General features: G+C 34.0%; 1 protein-coding gene across 8 annotated transcripts in view; it reads left to right on the top strand.

Moving 5' to 3' along the window:
• The window catches only part of LRRC7 (leucine rich repeat containing 7), a 550,975-nt gene that overhangs the window by 434,971 nt on the left and 88,655 nt on the right, over window positions 1-27,349 (top strand). For 6 of the 8 annotated variants that reach the window (XM_053214212.1, XM_027058879.2, XM_053214211.1 and 3 more), the window contains 8 exons: window positions 3,062-3,131; window positions 5,101-5,200; window positions 7,116-7,240; window positions 9,262-9,510; window positions 14,384-14,584; window positions 22,483-22,594; window positions 22,807-22,987; window positions 24,798-26,478. In XM_053214212.1, the coding sequence (XP_053070187.1) occupies window positions 3,062-3,131; window positions 5,101-5,200; window positions 7,116-7,240; window positions 9,262-9,510; window positions 14,384-14,584; window positions 22,483-22,594; window positions 22,807-22,987; window positions 24,798-26,478 (2,719 nt within the window). The remainder of the gene's footprint in view (window positions 1-3,061; window positions 3,132-5,100; window positions 5,201-7,115; window positions 7,241-9,261; window positions 9,511-14,383; window positions 14,585-22,482; window positions 22,595-22,806; window positions 22,988-24,797; window positions 26,479-27,349) is intronic. The other 2 variants (XR_008294946.1, XM_053214213.1) reach the window with 2 other exon arrangements.

The following is a 27,349-nucleotide window of genomic DNA, read 5'->3' on the forward strand; positions in this document are numbered from 1 at the left end:
ATATTTATAGATAGAGACATAAATATCTATATATCACATTTAATCCATCAATTTATGGATGGACACTTGGGTTGTTTCCATACCTTGGATATTGTAAATAATGCTACAATAAGTGTAGGGGTGCATATATCATTTTGAATTACAGCTTTGATTTTCTTTACCTTAGGTAGATACCCAGTAGTAGAGTTACTTGATAATACAATATTTCCATTTTTAATTTTTTAAGGAACCTCCATACTGTTTTCCATAGTGGCTGCACCAATTTACAGTCCCACCAACAGTGCAGCAAGGTTCCTTTTTCTCTACATCTTCACCAACACTTGTTATTTCTTGTCTTTTTGATTCTAGCTATTCTGACAGGTAATATCTCATTGTGGTTTTGATTTGCGTTTCCCTGATGATTAATGATGTTGAGCACCTTTTCATGTGTCTGTTGACCATTTGTATGTCTTCTTTGGAAAAAAAATGACTATTCAGGTCCTCTGCCCATTTTTAAATTGGCTTATTTTTTGTTTGGTGTTGAGTTGTATAAGTTTTTTTTTTTTTATATATTTTGGATATTAGCCCCTTATCAGATATATCATTTGTAAATATCTTCTCCCACTCAGTAGATTGCTTTTTGGTTTTGTTACTGGTTTCCTTCACTGTGCAGAAGTTGTTTGTTGTTTTTTTTTTTTATAGTCCCAATAGTTTAATTTTGCTTTTGTTTCCCTTGCCTGAGGAGACATATTTAGAAATATATTTCTATGGCCTATGTCAAGGAAATTACTGCTTGCTTTCTTCTAGGAGTTTTGTGGTTTTAGGCCTCACATTTAAGTCATTGATCAATTTTGAGTTTATTTTTGTGTATGGTGTAAGAAAGTAGAAAGGCTGCTAATGAAGTTATTTATTCAACAAATAGAGGATAATTCAGTAACCACAATGGGACAGACATATTGCTAGATGGTAGGGCAAAAGATATGAATAAGTCATTGAGAATCTCACAATATCCAGGAACTTATTTCATCAGGTCAGTTATATAAGCTTAATTTTTCTCCTACTACAACGACTAGAACATAGTATAGAGCCAACTAATATTTCTTAGTTAATGAATTAATCAATGACTTGACTTGCAATTAAAATCAATATTCAACCAAATCTGAGGCCAAATTTAACATTACTATCAGAGAAAGAACTGGATAAAAGATTAAATATGAAATGCTTGGATAAAAGATTAAATATGAAATGTCATCCAAATGTCATGACTATCACAATTTCACATTTATAATAGAATGAATTTTAAAAATTTTGGTATTATAGTTTAGGAAAAATTATTCCCATGCACTGTCAACTGCAAGATTGTTCCTATGGTCAATTTATTGCACATTTGTGATACTAAATAGAAGCTCACTTTTAACATACGTTACTGGGGGACTAAGGAGAATTGAGTGTAACTTGTCCTCCTCTAACAGTCTCTTTTCCTTACACTCCACATTTATGACTGGATTGATGATGATTTGTCATGCATTTTGTTGTATGATATCGGAGAGTTTCCCTCTCACATAATTTCGATGTGGCAGAATTGATATTCTACTTTCAATTCATCTCCATATGATGTAGAAAAATTCTTCCCATAACACCTTACTTCATAATTCCCGGCTTCAATGAAATTAAATAACCAAAAACTACAAACAGTTTTTACGTATTTTAGTTTCATGTTATAAATACTAGTATAACAAATAATTTCATAAAAAGAGAACTATGATATAAATCAGTCTCCATTACTCTTTATATGCTTATTTATGTTTTATAAATATTTATGAGCTCAGAGAGGTTATTATATTCTTCCTAAAGTTATCTGGCTAATGCACACTGTTGCTATTTGTATTGGCTATCAATATCTTTTCAAATTTACTAAATCATTTGAAGTGGTCACTCCTTTTGCATATAATATAAACCATTTCCACAATCCTTATTAATTATTGTAATGTTTTCCATTTCCATTGTCAAAATATATGTATTCACGGATTGGCCGAAATAATTCCAACATATTAAAGACTTAAGGAAATTTTCATTCCAAGTTCTATCTAAAATGTGTACCTCTATTCAAAAGTGAATATGCAGAAATTAACAATGAATCCAGTGGCAGGCTTTGTTTATATTACCACTTTGCTGAGTGACTATGATGGCAATCACATATATGCCTATGCAATCACAATTTATGCATCATACACAATTTCAGGGATATCAGATAGTACGCTGAAGTAGGCATTTGGCAATTTGGTCCTACAAAGGCTAAAGCCAATACTAAATAGATCATTTCAATTGAATATCATAGCTGATGCCAAACCTCACATACCTCAAAATGCATTTTTAAAAATTCCCTCTTGGAATACAAAAAGGTGACAGAACAAAAGGACATGCTCTCGGGACTCATCTATAGGAGCTGTAGGTTCCTTTAATAGTATGACAGACATGACTCCTTCCCATCATGGAGCCTACAGTTCTGTGGGGAGTTCAGCCAGCAAAACTGTAATCACAAAAATAAATATATAATTACAAACTATGATGTGTTCCATCAAAGAAAGTATAAGGTACTTAGAGACTACACTGGGGAAAGTTATTTAAATAAGGAGGCAGGAAAAGCCTCTTTGAGAAAATGGCATTTAAGAGCTAAAAGACATATGGGAATTAATTAAGTGAAGTTGTGGAGAAAGAATATTCCAGACAGATAAGAGTTTGGCTACTCCTTGTAGTGGGCTGATAAAAGGCCAGTAAGTGGCGCTGGTGGGACTAAGCCGGGAAAAGAGTTGCAGAAGTTTCTGGAGGGGCTTGGAGGGCCAGATCTTGTAAGATCTGACAAGACATGGTAACAATTTTGGATTTTTTTCTAGATGTGATAGAAAGCATTTGGAGGATTGCAAATGGGGATTTTCACTTTTTAAAGATTGCTCAGACTACTGAAGGGAAAGAATTAGAGAAAAGAATGAAATCAATAAGTTACAGTATTTTAAATAATTCTTCATAAAAATGAACTATATCCATCTTCACCCACGCTATTAGAATATTCTTGTTTTCGCAGGTTGAAGAATTTACCATTCTCATTTACCAAACTTAAAGAACTTGCAGCTTTGTGGCTTTCTGACAATCAGGTAAAAACCGTTATTGCCTGATTTTTTTTGTTTATTAAGATGAACTATAATTTAAGCTTTGAATTACTAACTTATTCCCAGTAGCTACCTTCGGCATATACTACAAAATATAGATCCCTTTATCTTCTGAAAGATTTTTGTAAAGATAGCAGTTCAAGTGTGTATTTCATTGCTACAGATAATACAGTACTATAATCTCCACCCTCTTTAAATACTTTGATTTAGCATCGACTTCATTCTCATGTATCAAACACACAAAACGATCATTTTTATAGCTTTGTACTTCTAAAAGGTACCTCTGTGTCCTTAGGGGATGTTCTTTAATTATATCTCTGAAGGTAAGGAATAAGAAATCACAGAGGGAATTATTATCCAATGTATTCCTTTTTAAAATACTTTCAATTATAATCAACTTAATTCTAAAATTTTATACAAGGAATTTTCAGATATATTTTGTGACTATTATCAGTATTTTCTGTGAAATTGGTTTGATATTATTTTTTATAATCACAAAAATAGATTATATCCAAATCAGTAATTGAGTGTTAATGAATAACTTTAATAACTGGGAAATAACAAGAAATAGTTGAAGACATCTGATTTGCCACCAGAAAAAAAAAATGGTGGTGGACAATTTTGACATGGCTTATTAATCTTTACTTTTTTCTCATAATCCCAAAATTTTGAAACACCTTTTTGCAAATATGAATAGCCAAATGAAAACAAATCATCTTGAATTTAGTTTGTTATCATTATCTCCTGAGCATAAACGCAGCATTACAGGTAAATGAATTGACCAGATTTCTAAGTATTGGGCTACTTCTGTGAAAAAATTAAATCTCTACAAAACATAAAATGTAAGTGTAAGAATAATGTTTGTGTCCCTACAGTCATTATAGTACTTGCTTCCATCTGCTGAGTAGAGAAATTAGATTCAAATCCAAATCTTATCAATGAACTATAGATTTTTCAAGGCATTAATATATCATTATAAATAAATAATTTCTGGATTCAATGTGAGTTATGCTAATGGAACAATCTATTCTACAGTCTTTCATTGTGAAAAAACATCTGCTAATATCATGATTTATTATTCTTGTGGGAGACTGAACTGAACAATGACTGCATCATTTAACTTTTATTTATAACAGTGATTTAATGTGTTTCTGACTCAGTTGCATGAGACAAGTTGATACGCCAAATCCACTTTGTGTTTCACTCCTATTAATAAATGTCATGAAATTAGTGGATTTTTTAAACATTAGATATCATCATTTCCAATAAGGTGTGTATATATATATATATATATATATATATATACACACACACACACACACACATATATATATAATTTAATATCAGAGTGCTACAATACCCTTCAGAAATTGTATTTGTAAAATCAAATTAATAATAAAGAATTAAATATTACCATCCACAAGAAATATACTGATACATCAGGTACAACAAGAATAGTTGCTTATTTTTATGTGGACTCTGTCTTTGGTTACAAAAATATCTCTCAAAGCATGCTTCTGTTTTAACCTAATTAAATTCATAGATGATCTTGCAGTAGCATGGATTTGATAGCAAATCCCATTTGTCTTTTTAGGGCAGCAGTTTGTGAAAATGAATGAGCATATAGAACCACACCAAAAGCTTACTTAGTTGAATAATTTAACTTGGTCTCTTTAAGACTAAAACTGACATTGCTCAGTGAAGATGATAGGTTTTGTAAAAAAGTATCCTACAGAAAAAGAAACTCTCAGTATGAAGACCTTAGAATTTAAGAATATTCCTCAGCAATAGTCTTTTATGTAATCCTTAATTATTTGATTACTTTTTTCCTTGCCTTTCTTTTAATTGTTCATTCAGCTCAGTGAGGCCAAACTATTGACCATGTCTTATATAAAAGTAATATTCTTCATATTCACTATCTTATTAATCTATTTTGTATGTTCTTTGCGTCTAGTCAAAAGCCCTTATCCCTTTACAAACTGAAGCCCATCCAGAAACAAAGCAAAGAGTATTGACTAACTACATGTTTCCCCAGCAACCTCGTGGTGATGAAGGTAAATTATCAGTAAAAATTTCTCCTATACTTATATAATTATGGATAAAAGGGAATAATTTTATTCTGATATCTGGCCAGGAATACTGACACATGGGCAAGGCTATGAAAATAATTAGATGACACATATAAGTCATCCAGGGGTTAACCCTAAACATGAATCTTATCTTCCACAATCAGCAAGGAAGAAGTAAAACCTTCACTATTTGCCGATGACATGATACTCCATATAGAAAACCTGAAAGACTCCACCAAAAAACTGGGAGAACTGATAAATGAATTCAGTAAAGTTGCAGGTTACAAAACCAATGTACACTATACTATTTTAAATAAGATCCCAAAAATGTAACTCTCCCTCTTCATATCTTATATGAAAGTGTTGATTTTTGGGAGCAACTTCTCTTGGTGGATTCTAAGACATAGGACTAGTTAACTAAATGTAGTACCCAGCTCACTGAAATGAGCTAAGAAGGGTCAGATCTTAAGGAAGGTTCAGTGAACTGGTTTATTTCCTGTGTTCACTAATTTCATGAACATAATTTAAACATTTAGTCTGGTGATCCCAGGCCCCAAATTATTTCATGTTAAGAGTCGACCATAAAGAGATAACTTGAAAATAATGACCATTCTTTCTCCTTCAAGTTGAGTTTCTCTAAATGATGTCAGTAGCTATGATAGATATACGTGTTGAAAAACCTAAACCTAAACTTTACTTATATTTTCATATTAGTCCCTAGATTATCAAAATATTTCATTTAAAAAATAAAGGGAAAAGTGAAAAGAATCTCAGATTTGCTGGTCATTTCTGAGATATGGTTGCACAGATTGAATCCCTAATTTATTGTAGGGAGTGAGGTAGATCTGGTTAGGCAAAGTGTGATGTTAAGGAATTAGCCAGGTTTTGTTTTGTTTTGCTCTCTTTTGAGGAAAGAAGAGTTGGTAATAGAAAAATTCTTTGAACTTTAAGCAAGTCACCCTTTGGCTTTTCAGGCAGAAGTATAATTAATGAATTTTCAGAATCCCTTGCAACAAACAAGTACATATATGATAAGTGTTGTCCTTTGGGAAAGAATTTAGCCTGAACGAAGTACTTGTACTGCATTTTCATGTGATCTTCACAATTAATGTTGGCAAGGAAGATATTACTATTAGTCCATATTTTGATATAAATTAAATACTTATAAGCCACTTATTTTCCTTATTAATTGGGGATATATATAGACTAGTTGAGACTGTAATGTTAAAGACTGAATTTCCATATGTTCATAACCCTAAAAACAAGCTCCCCTCCATTTCCTCCCAACCACATACACACAGCAAAAATAAATAAATAAATAAAGCTTTCAATCTTACACACTTTACTGAAAAACCAATGTTATGTAGTACCTTTTATAAAATCCTGATAGAGTTTAGTGGCTACAAATATGGGTATGGGCTGTGTAATCACACAGACATGGAATAGAATCCTGCACTGGCCCAGAGAAAACTATAGTTTTCTCATTAACAAATTGAGGATATATTAGTACTACCCATAGTGTGCTGGTGTGAAGATTTAAAAATTAATATTTTAAAACGTATAGCCCAGCTCTCTTGTATTATCATTAGTAGTAGTATTTGGAGAGCCCATTCTCTGCACTAGAAAACTTCCCAATCCCAATATGTAACTAATATGTACTAAGGAAAGCTGAATTTGAATTAAGATGTAAAAGACCATGTAACAAATATCAAAGGACCTTTCCTCTCTTTTTCTTTCCTTTCTTCTTTATTTCTTTCTTTCTTTCTCTTTATTTTTCCTTTTTTTTTTTATTTTGTACTTGTTTATAGTACCTATTGCCATTTTTTTGCATAGTGTACTAAGCTCTATTAATAACACTTCATGTAAAAAAAAGCAATAATACTTTGGAATCTAACTGTAGATTTCCAGTCAGACAGTGACAGCTTTAACCCAACACTGTGGGAAGAGCAGAGACAACAACGCATGACTGTTGCCTTTGAATTTGAAGAAAAAAAGGAAGATGACGAAAATGCTGGGAAAGTTAAGGTGAAACTTTTAATTTTGTTTCTTCTTTCTTCTCATTATCTTTGTTTGTCCATTGTTATTAATACAATAGACTTAGGGAAAAATTGAGTGACCTCTGCTTGAAGGTCAGATATATCTTCAAGTGTTCTGGTGGTACCTTTCATTATAGCAGGATGGTAATTTGAGAAGCATTGGTGTGCTTCAGAATGAGACTAATGTCTCTGAGCAAATTTAATACCCATCTTACAGAGTAACAACATGAAAGAGATTCAAGGTGAGAGAAAGCCAAAACAAACAAACAAATCTGGCTGATAGACTTTACCTAAGCATCTTATTATATTTTTGAAACACTGAAATGGTTTTCTTTTAATCGCCAAGCAAGGCATCAGGCAGGCCATATGAGACCCAAGTACACATTTAAGGAAAAACCAACAGATTAATATATTACATTGGCATTAAAATCTCTGAAAGATTCAATGTCCCTGGGGTATCTGAGAAATTTTTCTGAGTTTTCTTAAATATGAAAACAAGTTTTAAAGGAGGCAAGAATACCAGGGGATATTCAGTTTTTCACCTCAAACATATATTTTTAAAATTCTTCATTGGAACTAATTTAAGTCAAGTAACAAGGTGAAATTTTACAATCTATATTTTTAAGTATTTAAGCTTGAAGATATCAGAAGTGATATAGTTCTTCTCAACATCAGATCTTCATATTAACATCATGGCAACATCTTGAATCTCTCACTAATTTTTTATAGTATTATTTGTGTACTTTTTCCATCATGGATACTAACAGCTCTCACTCTGAGTGACTAATTGCCTAAGTAATTGTTATGTGCATCCTGTTAATAGATATAGATTGTGTAATGTGTTCTTCTTTTCTTTCCCCTCATTCCCACATTTTCTAAACTTCTTTCTTAAACCAACACACTCTGGAACCTTACTAGATTTAGACAGTAAGGTAATTGACAAGGCCTACCTCTACATCATTGTGGAGAACCCAAAACGGACTCCCAAATCAAAATGATAGCTTTGTTAAAGATTTGGCTTTGAAAAAAAATGTTTCTGGATGCTTGGTTAATGCTATCTAATAACCAAAGAAACATTTTTTTAACTTGTGAATTCCTGGAAAAAACAATGCCAAACTAAAAGTAAACAAAGACCCTTACAACATCTCAGTTCTTCTTTTAAGATTTCGTACGTTAAATATAGAACCAATGGATGATGCATTCTATACTGGACCTCTGATTCATTCTTTTTCTTCACTGAATGTCAAAAACTACATACTTATTCCTAAAAATCCATATTCAAAGGATCCAACAAGAAAATAGTACATTTAATATACTCTGGTATATGTGTCAATGAAAACATAAAATATGGTAAATGGAAACCGTTATTTAGAAGCCCTGTTTGTGTGTTATGTGATCAGGTTTGTTTATAATCAGAGTAGGCTCATTATACTTTAGATTGCATTTTCTTTATGCTTATTTATGTTTGATTTATCTATATTTTGGCGAAACAATATGTGTTTCAAAAATCTCAAACACTTGGTTTTGACTAATTTGAACATTTCCAATGCCATTGGCTATTGGGCAAATTAGAACACAAACAAACTTCTAAATAAATCATCATGGAAGTATGATGAATGGAATGTATGGAAATCTTATAGTAAATTAATCACACGTTTTTGGTTCATTACATATACATTAAATTTAGCACCATTTTACCTTTCATTTACATAAAATCTAAAAAGGAACCACTGACCTATGCCATCAACTTCCAAATGGACTAGAGTATAATGCCCTACTTATAGAGTGTACAGTGTAGTATAACTGGTGCATTGTGTGAAGAAGTGGTGACCCTTTAGCTTCATTTGATATTGGTACCATTTTGTTAGAGAGTTTGAACTAATTTTCTGTGGTTGTTTTAAATGCATTACCCAGAGTGAAAAAAAAATCAAGAGTAGGAAAATGATAAAGTGAAAGTATTGCTACAGTGCTCCTCTTTCTCCCAGAAAATGGAGATTCCTTCTCCCACAGGATCACTCTTGCCAAGCCCCCTGGGAAAGGGGCCAGCGTGGGATTACTCTCCAACCTGCCAGACTGTCTGGCGATTGCTGCACACCATGGGCCAGGTGTGATCAGCAGATCCAAGATATGCCCGTCCCCCAGAATGACCCACAGCTGGCATGGGGTTGTATAAGTGGCCTCCAGCAGGAAAGGAGCATGTGTACTCCATTGCCAGTTGCAGCACAATCCACCACTCTTCCCTCTCTAAGTGGCAGACAGGTAGGCCTAGGTGTTTGGGGTAGGAGAACCCCCCATGTAGAGGCAACCTTGGAACAGTGGTTTATGGGGTATGTTCTGCATGATTTGGGGTAAGGAATGTCGATCCTATAGAAACCATCCAGTTGCCAGTGTTCGATCCCAATTTAAGTTTTTGTTCATTGACATTGGCAATGGGGTGGAGAGAACCAAGTCAGGGGAGGGAACATTAATAATGAGGTACCTAATGGTGGGATATATGGCATGATTTTTTAGCTGGGTGCTTCATTTTCATTTATGTTTTTATTTTTAAATATTTTTTTCTTTAATTTAAAGTGTGGGAATACCAATAGTCGGGCAGAATGTTGATGACACTGTTGATAACATCTAAATTGTCCCCATACATACATGCATTTTTGTATAATGTCAATTCTGAGGGAGATTAAATAACTAAAAATTGATTCATAAAATAGCATGAGATTTGAATTGGGATTTGCTGAGAGTGGACTTTGAGTACAAAGATGGACATTTGTTGAAAAGTATCGATTTCCCTCTAATTTGAAGGCACAGATGATGAGAATTCCTGTAAGAGAAGATTGGTTTAGGAGTTGTGGCAAATAGGGCTTCCTTATCTCAGTGGGTTGGGTGTTTAAAAGTTTCATTTAAAAAAATATCTTAATGGGATGTGAAAGAACACTACATTTTTGGTAAGCTTTACCATCCACATGTAATGGACTAGATTCTTATTCTGTGTCTTATATTCTATGCACAATATAAGGCCAGCTGAGAATCCTCACTGAAACTGCTATAGGTTTCCTTTCTGTGTAAAATGTCCTAATTAAATCCCAGAATAAGATATTTAACAATCAATAATCAAGGCATTCACTATTATTTCTCTTACCGGAATTTACAGCCAAACCAAATTAGAATTTAATCATTACATAAGAAAACCACGGTTTTCTTTGTGAATTCAAGATATCATCTCTAAATGCCTAGCTATTTATGTTAATTCTTTCTTCCATTGCTAAACTTTTGGGAGTCTCCAACATCTTGCAGCTGCTATTTGCATTTACTGCACTTGTTTTAGATCTGAGATATACAGAATGTTGTGAAACATTGCTATTTTTCTAAAATTAAAGTGAAATAACATTGCAGTACAAAATCTTGCATTTTAATAAGATGTATATGTAAAATGAACAAATACTTTATGGTGAGTGATATATACAACATTTTGGTAAGAACATAAGTGACAATTTTTCCCACCTATTTGTTTTTCCATCCCATATTAGAATAAGGGAATATTTCTAGCCTATATATTTAGAAATATAAAGAAACTGCTTTTGTATTGGGGTATTACTGAACTATTAATAAAATTGTGTTTATGAGCATGTTTATTCATTTCTAAAGCAGTGCACACATGAGTTAAAAAGTTGGAAGGCACAAAAAAAGAAAAGTAGGAAGGCAAAACAATCTGTAAAAGGATATAAAATATGTTTTTACAGAACTTACAAACATAACAATTATAAAATTGTTATAAAAAATTGTTAGCTTTATGTTTTTAAAAATTGAAATCATCTTGTTATTTAACTCAGTAAAATTTACATTATAGATTTACAAACACCATTTTTTCACAAGATTGTACAAATAATGTGCTTCACTTCTATCAGACAATAGCTCTGAGCCAAGTAACACTTCCATAGCATAGGCTTTGGAGTCAAAGACCTGAGTTTGAATTTGGGCATTGCTACCTATAGCTGTATGACTTTGGACCAACACTGTTCCCTTTTGGTAGACTGGGAACAGATGCATAATGAGTTATGCAATTTAAACTATGTTTAATTATAATTATTTAATTATTGTTAATTATAATTAGTCAGTGTTTATTTATATTTAAATCTATATGATAAATAATAAAATAAGTATTATTTATCATATAGATATTATTTATCGTATAGATAATAATAAATTAAATATCCTTATAAACATATTGCATGTGCCTGGCAAATGGCAGATACTGAATAAATAATGGTTGCTGCTGCATACAATCTGAAAAAATCCAGATAGTTACAGGTAGTATGGTGTTTATATGTATATACATATGTGTGTGTATATATATACATATATGAGTATATAGTATATATAGTAGAATCTAAACTGCCAAAAGAATTGAGATTTTAAAAATACCTAAGTAGAATCTGATTTTAGATAGTATTTAATCTCTGAATAGAATTTACACATTTTCAAAAGACTGTCACAGGTATTATCTCATTTTAGTCATATATTCACCAAAGATATTATCATTCACATTTTACACAAGTGGAAACTGGACAGAAAGGTTAGTGGCTGATAGCTTGTTTGAGGTAAATCTGTGGCTTAAATTTAGATCTTCTGACTCCAGGTCCAACAAGTGGGAAACAAGGAACTTATTGGCTAGGTGAAACAAATCCAAGTTGTATGAGACCTGAAACTCCCACAGTTTGGAGAGGGGCCTCTTTTAAGGAAAAGGATATAAAATAACCATTTAAATACATAAGTAGGGCCCCTCACAAGGCTTTAGAAAGAGGCTGTGCAAGTGACAGGCTCTAAAACTGAAGCTTCATTAAATTCATGACAAATCTGTTTCTGTTTCTAAATTTAAATATTTTTCAAAGATAAAGTACCCAAACATATTCTGGTGATGTGACCAAAATATCATATTAACTTGTTTATAAAATAACCAGAAAATATTGGCACCATGGCCATTAGTAAATAGTCATCTAATTTTGTCAGATGAGACATAGCATCTATAAAAAATAGATTACATTATTCAATGAAGAATCTAATTCAATTAAAGAAGAACATTTCACACTTTTTTTTTCCTTTTGATTCAATTTAGGAGTATAATTTTAGCATTGAGAATTTTTTAAGGTACATAGGATTTTAATTCTCTACCTGAAAATTATTTTTCATTCATATACCATTGGTTATTAAAAATTAAAAGATGTTCTTAATTGGCATAATAGTCATACCACTTTACAATCTATATTTTTAAATGTAGTTTTTTGACTTTTAGCCCTTTGATATCAAGTACTTTTAAATGAGTTCAACAATATCATTTAAAACTTAGATTTAATTTATGATGAACATTTCTAATACCAACTTAAACAGCAGATCCAAGAATGCATGCATCCCAATGGACTTTGTCTAGCATGGATATCATTCTCTTTATGTTTACTTAAGAATGCATTATAAATTAAGTACCCTGAGCTATATTTATATTACATTCTAACACCTTACACTTTTTTTCTGAGAAGTCTAAATTTTCCTTGGGTTATATTTTTGTAGCTTTATTTCTATATATTATTAAGTTCATTCTTATTTGTTTGGGAGTGTAAAAGACAAAATTACATTTAAACAATATTTATACTAGCAGAATTATCTGGTTTTTCATCAGCCTTTCAAAAATGTATTCGAAAAATAATTTTGTATGTTTAGTCTTAAAAGAAATGTTAGAAATCATCCAGTGGAGTCCAATCCCAGCATTTGATATGGAAAATGAGCCACGAGGAAGATGAATATGGCAAAGTTGGTGGATTTGCTAAATCTGCAGATGAGCAAAAGTGTTTGAATTCATATTTACAATCCTCAGATCTATACCACCATCATAGTTTCTTACATCCCATGAATTCCATGGGTGTGGGCAGGTGGGGGTGCATGTGCCCCCCCACTTTCTCCTTTCGTCTCTCATTCCCACTCTTTCCTTCTTCAGCTTTGCTTTCCCCTTCTCTGTTCCTTCCCACCTACCCCCACACACACTTTCCACAGACACATACCCACTACAATCACATAAACCATTCCATTTTGTAAAGTTGGTTCTACTCAGATGCAAAAAGTTGTGACTACTGGAATAAGCCAGGCCAAATAAATCTGCTCCTTATATTTCTTCCCACTCCCTTTTAATCGGCATGAATAAATTGGATTTATTCCAATTTAGGTATATTTTAAATACTCTGATAATGGGATATTCCATAAGGAAGTGTCTCATATTTTCTCCCTCTAAATTAAATGTGAAGAATGAGCATTAATATATATTCCCTAAAGGCAGATTGATACACCAAAAATGAATTCAAGAAAGGGGAATAGATATCTGGGTAAATATAAGCCAACATTTATGTGTTTACATAGAATATCTTAGAAAATCTCCTCAATTTTTAATTTTTTATTTTAAGACATTACCTACAAAGGAGTATTTTAAGATTTTAAGTATTTTAAGGCAGTACCTACATTGTTACTTTATTAGGGTAAAAACTAAATATAAAAGCCACCCTGAAGCATTTTTTTTAGGTATTAACAAGAATTAGCTACCCTACCTTTTGATATAACATGCTAATTAATTAACATTGAGCTGATGCATATTTGGTAGCAGATACTGTCAATTCCCCATTTTTTAAAGACATGATAAACTCTACTTGTAAATCTTTTGGGGTCTCCTTCTATCATCTATATTAATGTTCCAAAGATATTTTTAACATGAAAATAATTACTTATAAATAACTAAGATAGGGAAGGAACAGCCTCTAAAGTATAAAAGCAGCTGACAGTAATTTGCTTAAAATCTTCAGATTGCTAGTCACTTATATGTTTGACCTACTCCTATTTCAATGATCCTCAGGGTAGGTCTAAAGCTAGGATATAATCCCCAAATTATTTTTAATCTAGAAGGTGGGTGTGGCGGGAAGAAGCCCCATGAGGGCAGAATATGGAAAGAACACCAATGACAGCAACAGTACAGTTTCTCAGCCAGCTCAACACTCACTATATTGCATTTGGTTTCACTACTGCACATAAAATGGAGTAGTTTTGTGAACATGTTTGCCGAAGGTATTTTTATGTGAAATTTCTTTTTATAAACTTCTAGGTTGAAATAAACCTAAAACGATATCCAACTCCTTACCCAGAGGATTTAAAGAATATGGTAAAATCTGTTCAAAATCTGGTGGGTAAGCCAAGCCATGGAGTGCGTGTTGAGAATTCAAACCCAACTGCTAACACGGAGCAAACTGTGAAAGAAAAGTATGAACACAAGTGGCCTGTAGCCCCAAAGGAGATTACAGTGGAGGTATTTCAAGGTTATTGGTAATTGCCAGTGTGGTTTGGATTTTTTGGAATTACTAAATTCTATGTTTTTTTAAAACTGATTAGATCTCTGATAAGTGCATTTTTTTCCCTAAGATATAAATGAGTTTCTCTACTTTTTCAAACTATGAGAGTTGCATTTACTGAATTACAGGTAAATGACACCCTCATGGCCTAAAATTATAATACGACTCCAAAAGTTCCAATACACACAGAAGGAATACTTGCTCACCTAGCGAGGTCTGGCCAGTAAGTGCATTATACCATTTTCATGGTACTGTTTTGGCTATCCAAACTTTTATTGTATGAGTCATTAGAAAAGACTAAATGAAGTTGGGTTTTTTTGTGTGTGTTTTTGTGGGGGTTTTTTGTTTTGTTTTGTTTTGTTTTGTTTTTGTACTCTGCATATCTCAGTAAAATTCTGGATCAGATTTAGAGCCAATTTTTTGTTTGTTTGTTTTAGGGTTTGGATTAAACCCATTATAGGAAACACTACTATAAATGAAAAACAGGAGATAACTTTGAAATTTAGCTTTTCTGGATCTAGTCATGTGAAGCTTAATTCCTATATTTTAGAATAAACTAGATATTCATCCTTATCAATTTGTGTGGTCTGAAAAGAATTCAACTACATTTATGCCACCTCTGTACTATCTCATCAACTCTTCAGCCAATTTGGTTATCACCTTTTTTATCTTCATTAGAAACATAACTGGTATGAGTACATCTAGAAGTTACTATACGCACTTCTCAAAAATCTAGATTCATGAAACTCTTTTACAAATCTGCATTTCACAGCATCAATTTGTTGCATTGATAAAACACCAACTGTATATTTAGCACTGTGCTAAACACTGTGAGAGAGAGAAAAGAAATATAAAATGTGCACATAGTCCTCAAATAATTTAGAGCCTATCTAGGTAAAATTACCACAGAGAAGGTGATTAGAGAGCATATCATATAAAATACAGTCACATGATTTGTTGAGTGATGGCAAATATAATACTTTAAGAAATTGGAGAGAGATGCAATCACGGCCAATCAATTAAAAAGTTATGTGAAACAGTTTAAAGTTGAACCGCATATTGATATTTGGGTGATTCATCTAAAGTGGAAAGAGAGGAAGTCATTCCAGACAAAGGAAAAAGCTTGAGCAAGAATAAGCATGGTGTGAACATCTGCCAGTGGAGGTACCAGCCTGCCCCAGAAGAGAAGAATATAGCTGGATATCTAGGGAGGAAAATTTAAGTACTCATTTTGGGTTTTTTTTCCATTTACTTATAAAATCAGTATTATTGTCTGATATTGTCTGATAACAGGCTTTTATCTCTAAGATATTTCAATAATATAAAAAGGAAGAAAGCCAATGTTTAGCAGGTACACACTGGAGACACTTTGTATTTAAATCTCATGTAGTCACAGTTTAACATCCAAATAACTGTGAGGTCATGATAACCCATAAACTGAGTAATTTTACTACAAAATAAGAAGATTCTAAAATTTCTTAATTCAGGGTTGGGATAGGTGAAGCAAGGAAAAGATGGCTTTGGTCATGAATTTAATAATAACCCTAGTAGAGAAAATAAATCTTAAAATTATCCCATAAACACTTCAAATGAAAAATCCAAAATTAAATCGGATGTTTCTTCCCCAGTTTTGCTTCTGCTCTTATATGCCCGATCTTGATCTCAGCTTGTACCATTATTTTACTAGTCCACTCAAGGTAGAAATTTGGGAGATATCCTGATTTCTTATTCCTTCTTTCTCTGCATTCACTGCCCCTTCCAAACAATCACCTAAGCTTATACATTTTCATCTAAGTGTATCTCCTTGACCTCTTCAGGCCCTCAACTCTGTCCTGCATTTGTATAAAACCTGTCAACTTCCTGATTTACATTGTCCTCAGCCCCCTCATTACTCTGTTAATGATCTTTTAAAAACAAATTTAACTTTCTCTGCTTAAAAACACTACAGTGGCTTCTTATTGCCTATTTAATTGAAGCTCAGTCTTAGTCTTTATAGTTATTTCAGTGATTCACCCCACCTTTCTTAAGTTTTCTTCTCCTGGCCCTTTATGTTGAGTAGAATTCTCACTGGTAAGTGCAATACTTTTTCTAAAATTTAAATTCTAGATCTTCTTTACCCAACTTTTAGCCATTCTAGAGCAAAGAGAAGCCAATTCTTTATCAAATTACTCACCCAGATTAAGGGGCCATGCTCCATATTTTCAACGTTCAGATATAATTAATACAGACAACCGAGTGTCTAGCTGATCAATGTATATTATATTAAGTGTATAATATTTTCTTGTATGTTTTGCACTTGTTTGATATTTTGAGTCATTATTTAGTTCATATTCTCAAGAATGTGGAAGAGAATATCACTCACTGCATGACGCATTTATCCATGTGGTTAAATATGGAAAATGAAGGAAAAAAAGAATAGAGGTAGGCAGAACCAGAAGCAGAAAACAGTAAGAAAAAACAAGGTAAACAGATTACAAATTCAGCAGAGAAAAAAGAATAAGGAAATAAATCAACATTTATTGATCACTTTGTTTGCCAAACCTATACCAAGACTTTTAATATATGTTATGCTAGACAGAGAATACAGCCGGGAGAGTCATATGAACAAGGAGGATGGAGAGGTATGAAGGTTCTCTTCTACTTCCAAATTCCTTTTATGAAGTTTACATTCGCTTTTTACCAGTGTCTTCATCCATTCAGGCTGCTATAACATAATACCATAGACTGCATGGCTATTAAAAAAAAAATTATTTATCACAGTTCAGGAGGCTAAGAAGTCCAAGATTAAGGCACGAAGAGATTCAGTGTCTAGTAAGGGCTTACTTTCTGGTTGATAGATGGCCATCTTCTCTCTATATCCTCACAAGGTAGAAGGAGATAGGGAGCTTTGTGGGGTCTCTTTAATAGTGGCACTAATTTCATTCATGAGGGTTCTACCCTCATGACCTAATCACCTCCCAAAGATCCCACCTCCAAATATCATCATATAGGTTTCAACTTATGAATTTTGAGGGGACACAAACATTCAGTCTTTAGCACCCAGGTCCAATTATATAGCTAACACTTCCATATTTTTCCAACCTTCAGTTTAAAGATTACCTCAACAGGAAGGCTTTCCCTGATCACCATGATCAGTAGAACCTCTGATTTTCTCTATCACATTATCCTGTTTATTTGTGTTACATATAATAAAAATATTTCTAATTATTTTGTTTATTAACTACAGGCTGTGAGTTTCGCGAGGTCAGGTATGTCTTGTCTCCATTGCCTTTCTGGGGTCTAGCACAATGCCTAGTACAGAATTGGGCACAGTAACTACCTGTTGAGTATATGAATGACTCTTATCTGATAACATGTGTGTCTCTACATCCAATAGAAGTTAATTGAGGGCAAGAACAATTTCTCTTGGGTTTTTGTCACATTCATAATGAATTAAGTATTGACTGCAACAATTATTTATATTTTTCACCTATGTGTTGAATAACATGTATTTTAACAATAACAATTTGCTATATTAATACACTAATATAATATTATGAGTAAAGGCAAACTATCATGATGAAATATTGGGAGAGTGAGAAAATCAGGGAAGGAAAGAAGAACAGTATGGTAAATAAAGCTATGATGTAAAATAAGTAAAATCTGGGGGTTCCAAAACCCTTGGCATACAAATGCCATTAGTATCTTAGTAATTTTGTTACAAGGACCATAGTCCAAAAGAAGTACCTAACAGTTCCATTTATTAAGCAGTTAGTTCTGAACAATTTATTAAATATTTATGCCCTGCCTAGTGGCCATTTGAAAAATAATACACATACACTAAAAGGGGAGATAATAGTTTTATTTCATGCTTAAATAACAAAAGTACTTGATGAAATGTGTGTACCTGTGGGACACCACTTATCTTCTCAAACCTTGGAATCACATCAGTCACTACAATTCTGTTTCATATTGATTTTTGGATGACACTTGATTTTTAATCATAGAACCACCAAAAAGCCAGCTTCACAAAGACTGTCATCAAAGGAAAGTGCAATCTAATGTTGAAACTGAGAGCCACCAGTTCACACAATATCTGACTGATGTCAAGTATTGCTTTGTTTCCCCCAAATATTTAAAACAACCCATGTAACACTGTGAATTAACAACAGCATCACAGGTACCTTGGAGCACAGTTTAGGAACAAGGAGAAGTGCTTTCAAGTCCAGGAGACATTAATTCAAATCTTGACTCTACCTTGTTACCAATTTTGTGACCTTGACAAGTCATTGAAAACTTCCTAAGCTTTGCTTTCTTTATCTTAGAAATACAGATACCAATAATGCTTAGTTTTTGTGGAGATGAAATCAGACAAAAACAAATACTTTTATACAACTGCAAGCACAGTTCTTGGCACAGAGGAAAGTTACAACAAGTGATAATTCCCTTCCCTTCCACAAGAGAATCATGTGCTAATCCTGCCCAACCCCCTTTAATCATTTTGTGGGCCACTATCTTGCATTACAGAGAACTTCTCACTGGATACCTGTTCACCATGTCCACCATGTTCAGAAAGGTTTTGGACTTTTTCCTTTGTTAGGAGACTCCACCTAATTTCTTTATATAGAGAAAACACATCTTTCTCCTGGTAATAAGTAGTCAATTACCATTGAAAATGTCCTTAAATGCTTTTATTAATACTAGGCCTGGACTCTTGAAAGCTCAGACACAAGCTTTTCCCTACCCCTCACTTCTGTCGTCAGCTCCCTTTCACTACAGCCATAGCAGTGGAGATTTAGTTTGAATGGCACAAGATCAATGGAGTTAAAGAAAAAAGAGATTCTACCTTTTCTTTCTCTCCCTCTTCTGTCTCCTCAGAAGCAAATATGGCTCAATGTGCTTAAAAAATGACCTTCATTATATTTGATTCCCTACCAATAGCCTCCACTGTCTTCACCATAGTAGTCCCAAAAGCTTCACCCACTTTTCCAACATGAACCTGATTCCTCCAGCCTCTTTATAAAAGAATTGATAGAGACAAAGTTGATGCTTAATTTCCTTTGTTGGACAGTTAACTTGTCTTTTCTGTGAAGTCCATTTGGTAGGTGAGCTTTTCTCTGGGTACACAATACATAATATTACAGAGAAGACCTTCCAGTAAGACAGATCCAAGTTCAAATCTTGGCTCTACCATTCACTGAAATTGTAACTTGGAATTATGACTTTACCTCTCTAAGCTTTCATCTTCTTAACTGCAAAACAAAGATGATGATAATAAATAACTCAAAATAATAAATAACAGTGAAAAACAAAGTTGTCTATTAAATAATTAATAGTACAGATGAAGTGTTTAGCATAGTAGCAGTAGCAGCTATGTAATAGATTCTCCATAACTGATGGCATCATCATCTTCATCATCATCATCATCATCATTATTATCATTTTGTTCATAAAGATAATTGAGTCTAACTGGATCAGTGCAAATCCATTGTTCTTGCTTCAGTGTTAGTCCTCCTACGTGGAGGGCCTCACAGAACTCTGGAGAAAGGAAGCAGTTCATGATTAGCTACTACCATACTCCCTAGTCACTATGGCTCTTTTTGATTCAAAATAGAAATTCTTAAGCAGTGAGTCACATCATAGCCACCATGCCAAGCTCCAGCCACAAAATTAGGACACAAATTTGAAAATTTGACCTATACATGCAATATAACTTGCATACTAAATGTGTAAGGCATAAGGGAAAAAAGTAATGAAACCCTTAATTTTATTTACATTTCTATGTTTGTACAACTTTTGGGTTGTTTTATTGACTAAAACAAAATTCCTGTAGTTCTCTATCAGGTGTCATAAGAATATTTCCTTTTTAAAATATTGTTTCAAAATATTATTTCAATGTAACTATAAGTTATATTTAGATTCATAGAGTGTTAGTACTAGACAGAAAATAACATTAATTCCTTTCATCTATTACCTTCATTTTACTGGTGAAATGAATAAGGTACACAGAAGTACACTGACTTGTACAAGATAGCCCGATTAATAAATGATAAAGCAGGAATAGAATAGAAATATGCCACCTTGCAACTGAAATAGTTTTGACAAAACTTAACATATTTTATACCTTTCCATGGTACAATTTCTCAAACTTGGGTCTCCTGTAGTTATAAATTTCTACAAAGATGTGTAAAGGCTTTACTCTCTATTCTGTCACCTTAAAATTTTATCATGAATTTCTTATGCTAAGCCTTTGAAATAGTTTTCAAAATCCATGAGAACACAGATTTCCCTCTTCATCTCCAGAATTTCCATCAATCCTACTCTCTTTGCTATCCCTCTTCAACTCTGGAGCTGGATTTTAAGTCTCAGATGTGCTCACAGCTGAGCACACTAGGAGGCAGCACAATATAAGGGAAGATCATAAGACTGGAACCCCAGAATCCTGCCTCTATGTTGGATCTTGGTCTAATTATCTCTGTAAGCATGGACCTCACTGAGTCTCAAAACCCACTTGTAGAAAATGAAAGAATTTGACTAGAAATGTTTTTTTTTAAATAATTAACACATATCAGATATACCCAGGTTTTTCACAGGCAAATATTCTCTTACAAACCTAACCAAAAGTAACCCCCAAAACAAAACTTAAGCCTCAAGTTAAAGAAATGGATGTTTCTTTGCAATACCCAAATACTTGAGCCTGTCATTATGTCGGGCAATAAAATGTATAATAAGACTTTCTGACTATTACCAATTAGGTGTAAGACAGAACACATTTCACTTACTACATTTTTGTGTTCAAGTATATGCTTTCTTTGACTTAACAAAATATTTCTAAATGTTACATTATTATTTTAAACTAACAAGTACTAATGAATGAGAAAACTGAAAAATACTAAAAATTGTCTTTTGAATTGAAATTAACTCAAGATTTAAGAAAAAAAGAAATGAAGATAACTGCCGTGCATAAATTTATATTGCTACCTCCCCATGGGTATAGACAAGACATTTTTATATGTGGAAGAAAATGAGACTTTGGTATTTTACTTTCCCCAATGCCGTCTCACTATCTGTTTAACTGGCAATAATAATTTTAATTATAGAAGTTTAAATTCATACTTTTTTTAACATGTTCATTTGTCTTTATAAAGTTTTATTCTTGTACCAATGTTGGTCATTACACTCTATGAACGGATTTAGAATGAAGATTCAACAGGCTAGATTAATCATGAGAAAACTAGAAATGTTAGGAAGAAGTCATGATAAAACTGAAGAAATTGAAGATAAGACCACTTGTTAAATAGCACTTGTGCATAAATATGACTAAGGATGAAAACAAAAAAGTTGGTCAGTGATAGACTTTCCTCTTAGAACTCTTAAGGAAGTTCTCCCTTTACATGTGTATATACCACATATACACATGTATGTGTGCATATATATATATATATATACACACACACATGTGTGTATATATATATCTATCTATATGTATATATCATATACTCACATACAGCTTATCATAAGTCAGTCCTGTGCTGTAATGAGATATAGCTTATCTCCCCAATTCGATTATAAATTTCCAGAGGCCATGGGTGCCATTTTATCTTTCTTTGGAAAGTCCACAGTTCTTTGCACAGTGCCAGGCATATAAACAGGCATTCAAAAAATATCTGGTGAATAAATGGACTCATTTAAATTAGAAAAGCAAAATATGTTAGTACTTAGCTCAGAGAAACATATGCACTTCTCCTAGTGCTCCATAGTGACTTAAATTCTAGAGCCCCAATCTTTAAATGTGAGCCAAATAAAGATATTGCCATCTGGGTTAACCAATGTTTAAATGTTTACTTTCCTTGTCCTATATTATTATATCTCTCAGGATTCTTTTGTTCATCCAGCTAATGAAATGAGGATTGGGGAACTTCACCCTTCATTAGCTGAGACCCCTCTGTACCCACCCAAACTTGTTCTGCTAGGGAAGGACAAAAAAGGTAACATTGTGAACCTGATGTGGAAAATATGCCACAAATGCATGTGCATGATGAATCACCAGTTGGAAATGATGATACACCATAGTCTGTAGAAATATTTTACAAATATATATTCCTAACATTGTTATGCTATCTGTTTTTCGTACTTGCTTTTCTGTGTTTATTCTTGTCAATGTGCATAGCATTATAACATTTTCCCCTTTACATTTCAGAATCAACTGATGAGTCTGAAGTTGACAAAACTCACTGTCTGAATAACAGTGTTTCCTCAGGCACTTACTCAGACTACTCACCTTCCCAGGCTTCCTCAGGATCCTCTAACACCCGGGTTAAAGTGGGGTCCTTGCAGACAACAGCTAAAGATGCAGTACATAATTCTTTGTGGGGTAACAGGTGTGTTTAGAATTCCCTTTTTTCTGTTCCCAAGTGCTTTCTTTCAGCAACTTTAAAAAAAATCGAATCTTAATTTTTGAATTGTATTCAGCACATGAGTGGCGTAGAAGACAGAACAGGCAGGTAAGCAAAAACAGTTCCCCTGGGACTTCCAGGAGAGGATGAATGGTTTCTAGCAGCAAAACCATTGTTTAAGGGAGAGACAGTGGGAGATTATCAGGTTGAGATGATAGGACAAGAAATTGTATTTTTTTGTAATTTTTTAAAAAAAATTTTTTTGAGAGAGAGAGAGCATGTGCACATGCAAGTGGGGGTGGAACAGAGAGAGAGGGAGAGAGAGAATCCCAAGCAGACTCCTCACTGTCAGCATAGAACCCAAAGCAGGCTCCATCTCACAAACTGTGAGATCATGACCTGAGCCGAAATCAAGAGTCAGAGGCTTAACTGACTGAGTCATCCAGGCATCCCTTATAAATCAGAAACCAAAAGCCCTGTTTGCCCAATACTTATTTATGACACATGTGCTCATTTCACTATCCAAAATGGGTTAAAGTAAGATGCATGGAAAGCACTTATTGCCTAGTGTGAAGTAAATAATAAAATTTTCAATGCTATCGTCATCATCATCATCATCATCGTTATCATCATCATCAATTTATCATCAGCTGGAAAAGTTAGGATGTAAGTAAAAATATTTAATCTTTCCAAAATAGTTCCTACTATATTATTTCCATTTTACAGATGAAAAATTAAAAGACAAAGAGCACGATAGAGTGACTCCATGAGGTAGTACTCACCCAGTTCTGATTCTTTGTTTTGTAAATTGCTGCTATGTTTTATGCTATAAACAGCAAATACAAATCATCATATGATATAGGTAGTCACTGATTTCGACTCATATTTTATTGATAACATCAGTACTGTTAGCAAGATATTCTTTGGTAATTAATGAATAACTATTTCTACCTTTCAATGCCCGTGATGAAAATATTCAATGCCTGTGATGAAAATATTAGCAAAAACAAAAATCCCTCACTGATAAAAAAATATATAATTCAATGTTATAACTGTGCAAATCATTTACAATAAACCTAGAAAAATGAACATCTTCTAGAGATACTTTGGTCACTAGTGTAAACAGGCTAATGACCAAAAAATATAATATAATATAATATAATATAATATAATATAATATAATTTACATTCTAAGAAAATGTGTTCTCTATACAATGGATTTAACGTCTTCAATACCTGACCTTCAAATATATGCTATTTGAAGATAGTCTGGGTTCATTAGACGTATCAAGTATTTATAAGAAAGGTACTCTCAAACAATAGTTGGGAAATGTAAGAATCAGAAATTCCAGGATGAGGACCAGAAAGGAATCAGGGGATTCTAATTATGGGACAAGTTTCAGGACCATTACTGAAGACCCATCCATTTCTCTCACTCATTTATTCATCCAACAAACACCTACTATGTGCCTACGATGCTAGGCTTGAAGAGAAAAAAAAATTTCTGCCCTCATGAGTTTACATTCTAGCAGAGGACACACGACAAAACGCGATAAATAAAATAGGTAAGTAAATTATACGATATGTTAGAAGGTGATAATTACAAGGAGGAAATAAAAGTCAGAGAAAGGTATAGGGATAGATATGAAATAATAATGCTATCTTAGTCATAAGTGAGGTGTGGTTGGATGATCCGTTAACAAAGGATTGTGTCATTTTTGGATGATGCTTCTCTTTCTGACAAAGACCCAGCTCTTCCTCATTTTCATGTTTCTTCTTCCCACTGTCTTCACAGGATTGCACCATCTTTCCCACAGCCTCTTGATTCAAAGCCATTACTCAGCCAGCGGGAGGCTGTTCCCCCAGGGAATCTACCACAGCGTCCTGACCGGCTGCCAATGAGTGATGCCTTCACTGACAACTGGACTGATGGTTCACATTATGATAACACAGGGTTTGTTGCAGAGGAGACCACAGGCGAGAATGCCAACAACAATCCTCTCTTAAGTTCGAAATCTAGAAGCACATCTTCTCACGGACGCAGACCTTTGATTAGGCAGGATAGGATTGTTGGTGTTCCCCTGGAACTTGAGCAGTCTACACACAGACACACACCAGAAACAGAAGTGCCTCCTTCCAATCCTTGGCAGAATTGGACCAGAACCCCTAGTCCTTTTGAAGACAGGACCGCTTTCCCTTCCAAATTAGAGACAACCCCCACCACCAGCCCATTGCCTGAAAGGAAAGAACATATAAAAGAATCTGTTGAAATACCTAGTCCTTTTTCTCCAGGAGTACCATGGGAGTATCACGATTCCAATCCCAACAGGAGTCTTAGCAATGTCTTTTCTCAAATCCACTGCCGCCCAGAATCTTCTAAAGGTGTTATTTCCATTAGCAAAAGCACAGAGAGGCTTTCCCCACTAATGAAAGATATCAAGTCCAATAAATTCAAAAAGTCACAGAGTATCGATGAGATTGACATTGGTACGTACAAGGTTTATAATATACCATTAGAAAACTATGCTTCTGGGAGTGATCACTTAGGAAGCCATGAACGACCAGATAAAATGTTGGGACCAGAGCATGGTATGTCCAGTATGTCTCGAAGCCAGTCAGTCCCAATGCTGGATGATGAGATGCTCACTTATGGAAGTAGTAAAGGGCCACAACAACAGAAGGCTTCCATGACAAAAAAAGTCTATCAGTTTGACCAAAGCTTCAATCCCCAAGGAGCAGTGGAAGTTAAAGCCGAAAAGAGGATACCACCCCCCTTTCAACACAATTCTGAGTACGTGCAACAGCCCAGCAAAAACATCACCAAGGATTTGGTTAGTCCTAGAGCTTACAGAGGATACCCACCAATGGAGCAAATGTTCTCATTTTCTCAGCCATCTGTTAATGAGGATGCTGTGGTGAATGCCCAGTTTGCAAGCCAAGGTGCCAGGGCAGGCTTCTTGAGAAGAGCTGACTCCCTGGCGAGCTCCACAGAAATGGCCATGTTTAGAAGGGTCAGTGAACCTCATGAGCTGCCTCCGAGTGATAGGTACGGCAGACCTCCATATAGGGGAGGTCTGGATCGCCAAAGCAGCGTTTCAGTGACTGAGTCCCAGTTCCTGAAAAGGAATGGCAGGTATGAAGATGAACACCCTTCATATCAAGAAGTGAAAGCTCAGGCGGGAAGTTTTCCAGTTAAAAACCTTACCCAGAGGAGGCCACTGTCTGCAAGAAGCTACAGTACAGAGAGTTACGGTGCCTCCCAAACCAGGCCAGTTTCAGCTAGGCCTACTATGGCAGCTCTTTTGGAAAAAATACCATCTGACTATAACTTGGGTAACTATGGTGACAAGCCATCAGATAACAGTGATATAAAGACGAGGCCTACTCCTGTGAAGGGAGAGGAGAGCTGTGGTAAAATGCCTGCAGACTGGAGACAACAGCTGCTTAGACATATAGAAGCTAGAAGGTTAGACAGGGTATGTCTGGCATTTCTCTGTAAGAATATCCCTCCTGCCTTTAGTTTTACTTTATTGGCATTTCTAAGCACATGTAGTGAAGCATGAACTACATGAATGAATAGATGATCAGCATTTTATTTATCTCTATATTGTGGGGAAATCGATCATAATAGTTTCTCATGGATATTGTTTACTGCTCTTCGAGAGTCCATAACCTGTAGGTGAATGATTTATCAAATCTAGCCTAAATATTGTTAGTAAGAAAGAATTTGACTCTATTATATGGGACGGTGCTTCAATTGCTTTCTGGCCATTAAGGCAGAATGCCTCTCCTAGGACACAGAACTGTTCTCTAGTGACCTAGGGAGTACGATTTTTATTGAATCTATAAAAAGTGAGTATTTTGCCCCTTAATGCACAGACTCACTTATAATAAAGTCAAGCCTAATTTGTTTATAAAATTTGCATACAGTTACTGCTATGGGACTCGTAAACTTATTACTTCTAATGAGCAATAATCTTCCCAGCAAGAAACAGAAAGATAAAATAAGCAGAGATTAAATGCCCTCCTACACATTACTTTATTAAATAAAAAATCCTGCCATTTCAAATGTTGGCTTTTATAAAGAAATAAATGCTTAAATTCAAATCATACTATAGGCAACAAAAATAGCTGATGTCTTTATGAAGACTACAAATGTACAAATTAGTGTGAATATTGCAACAACAACGCAAAAGGAAATTAATCCCAATTCAGTTACAAACTGAGTCATAATAAAGCATGGAATTAATAGTGATTGAGGAGAGTAAAATATATATATATATATATGTACTGTTTTAAAGCTGAGAATGACTTTTTGTTGCCTGTTCATATCTATCTCTCTAAGAA

The sequence above is a fragment of the Acinonyx jubatus genome, chromosome C1, assembly GCF_027475565.1.
Source record: "Acinonyx jubatus isolate Ajub_Pintada_27869175 chromosome C1, VMU_Ajub_asm_v1.0, whole genome shotgun sequence".
Classification (NCBI taxonomy): Eukaryota; Metazoa; Chordata; class Mammalia; order Carnivora; family Felidae; genus Acinonyx; species Acinonyx jubatus.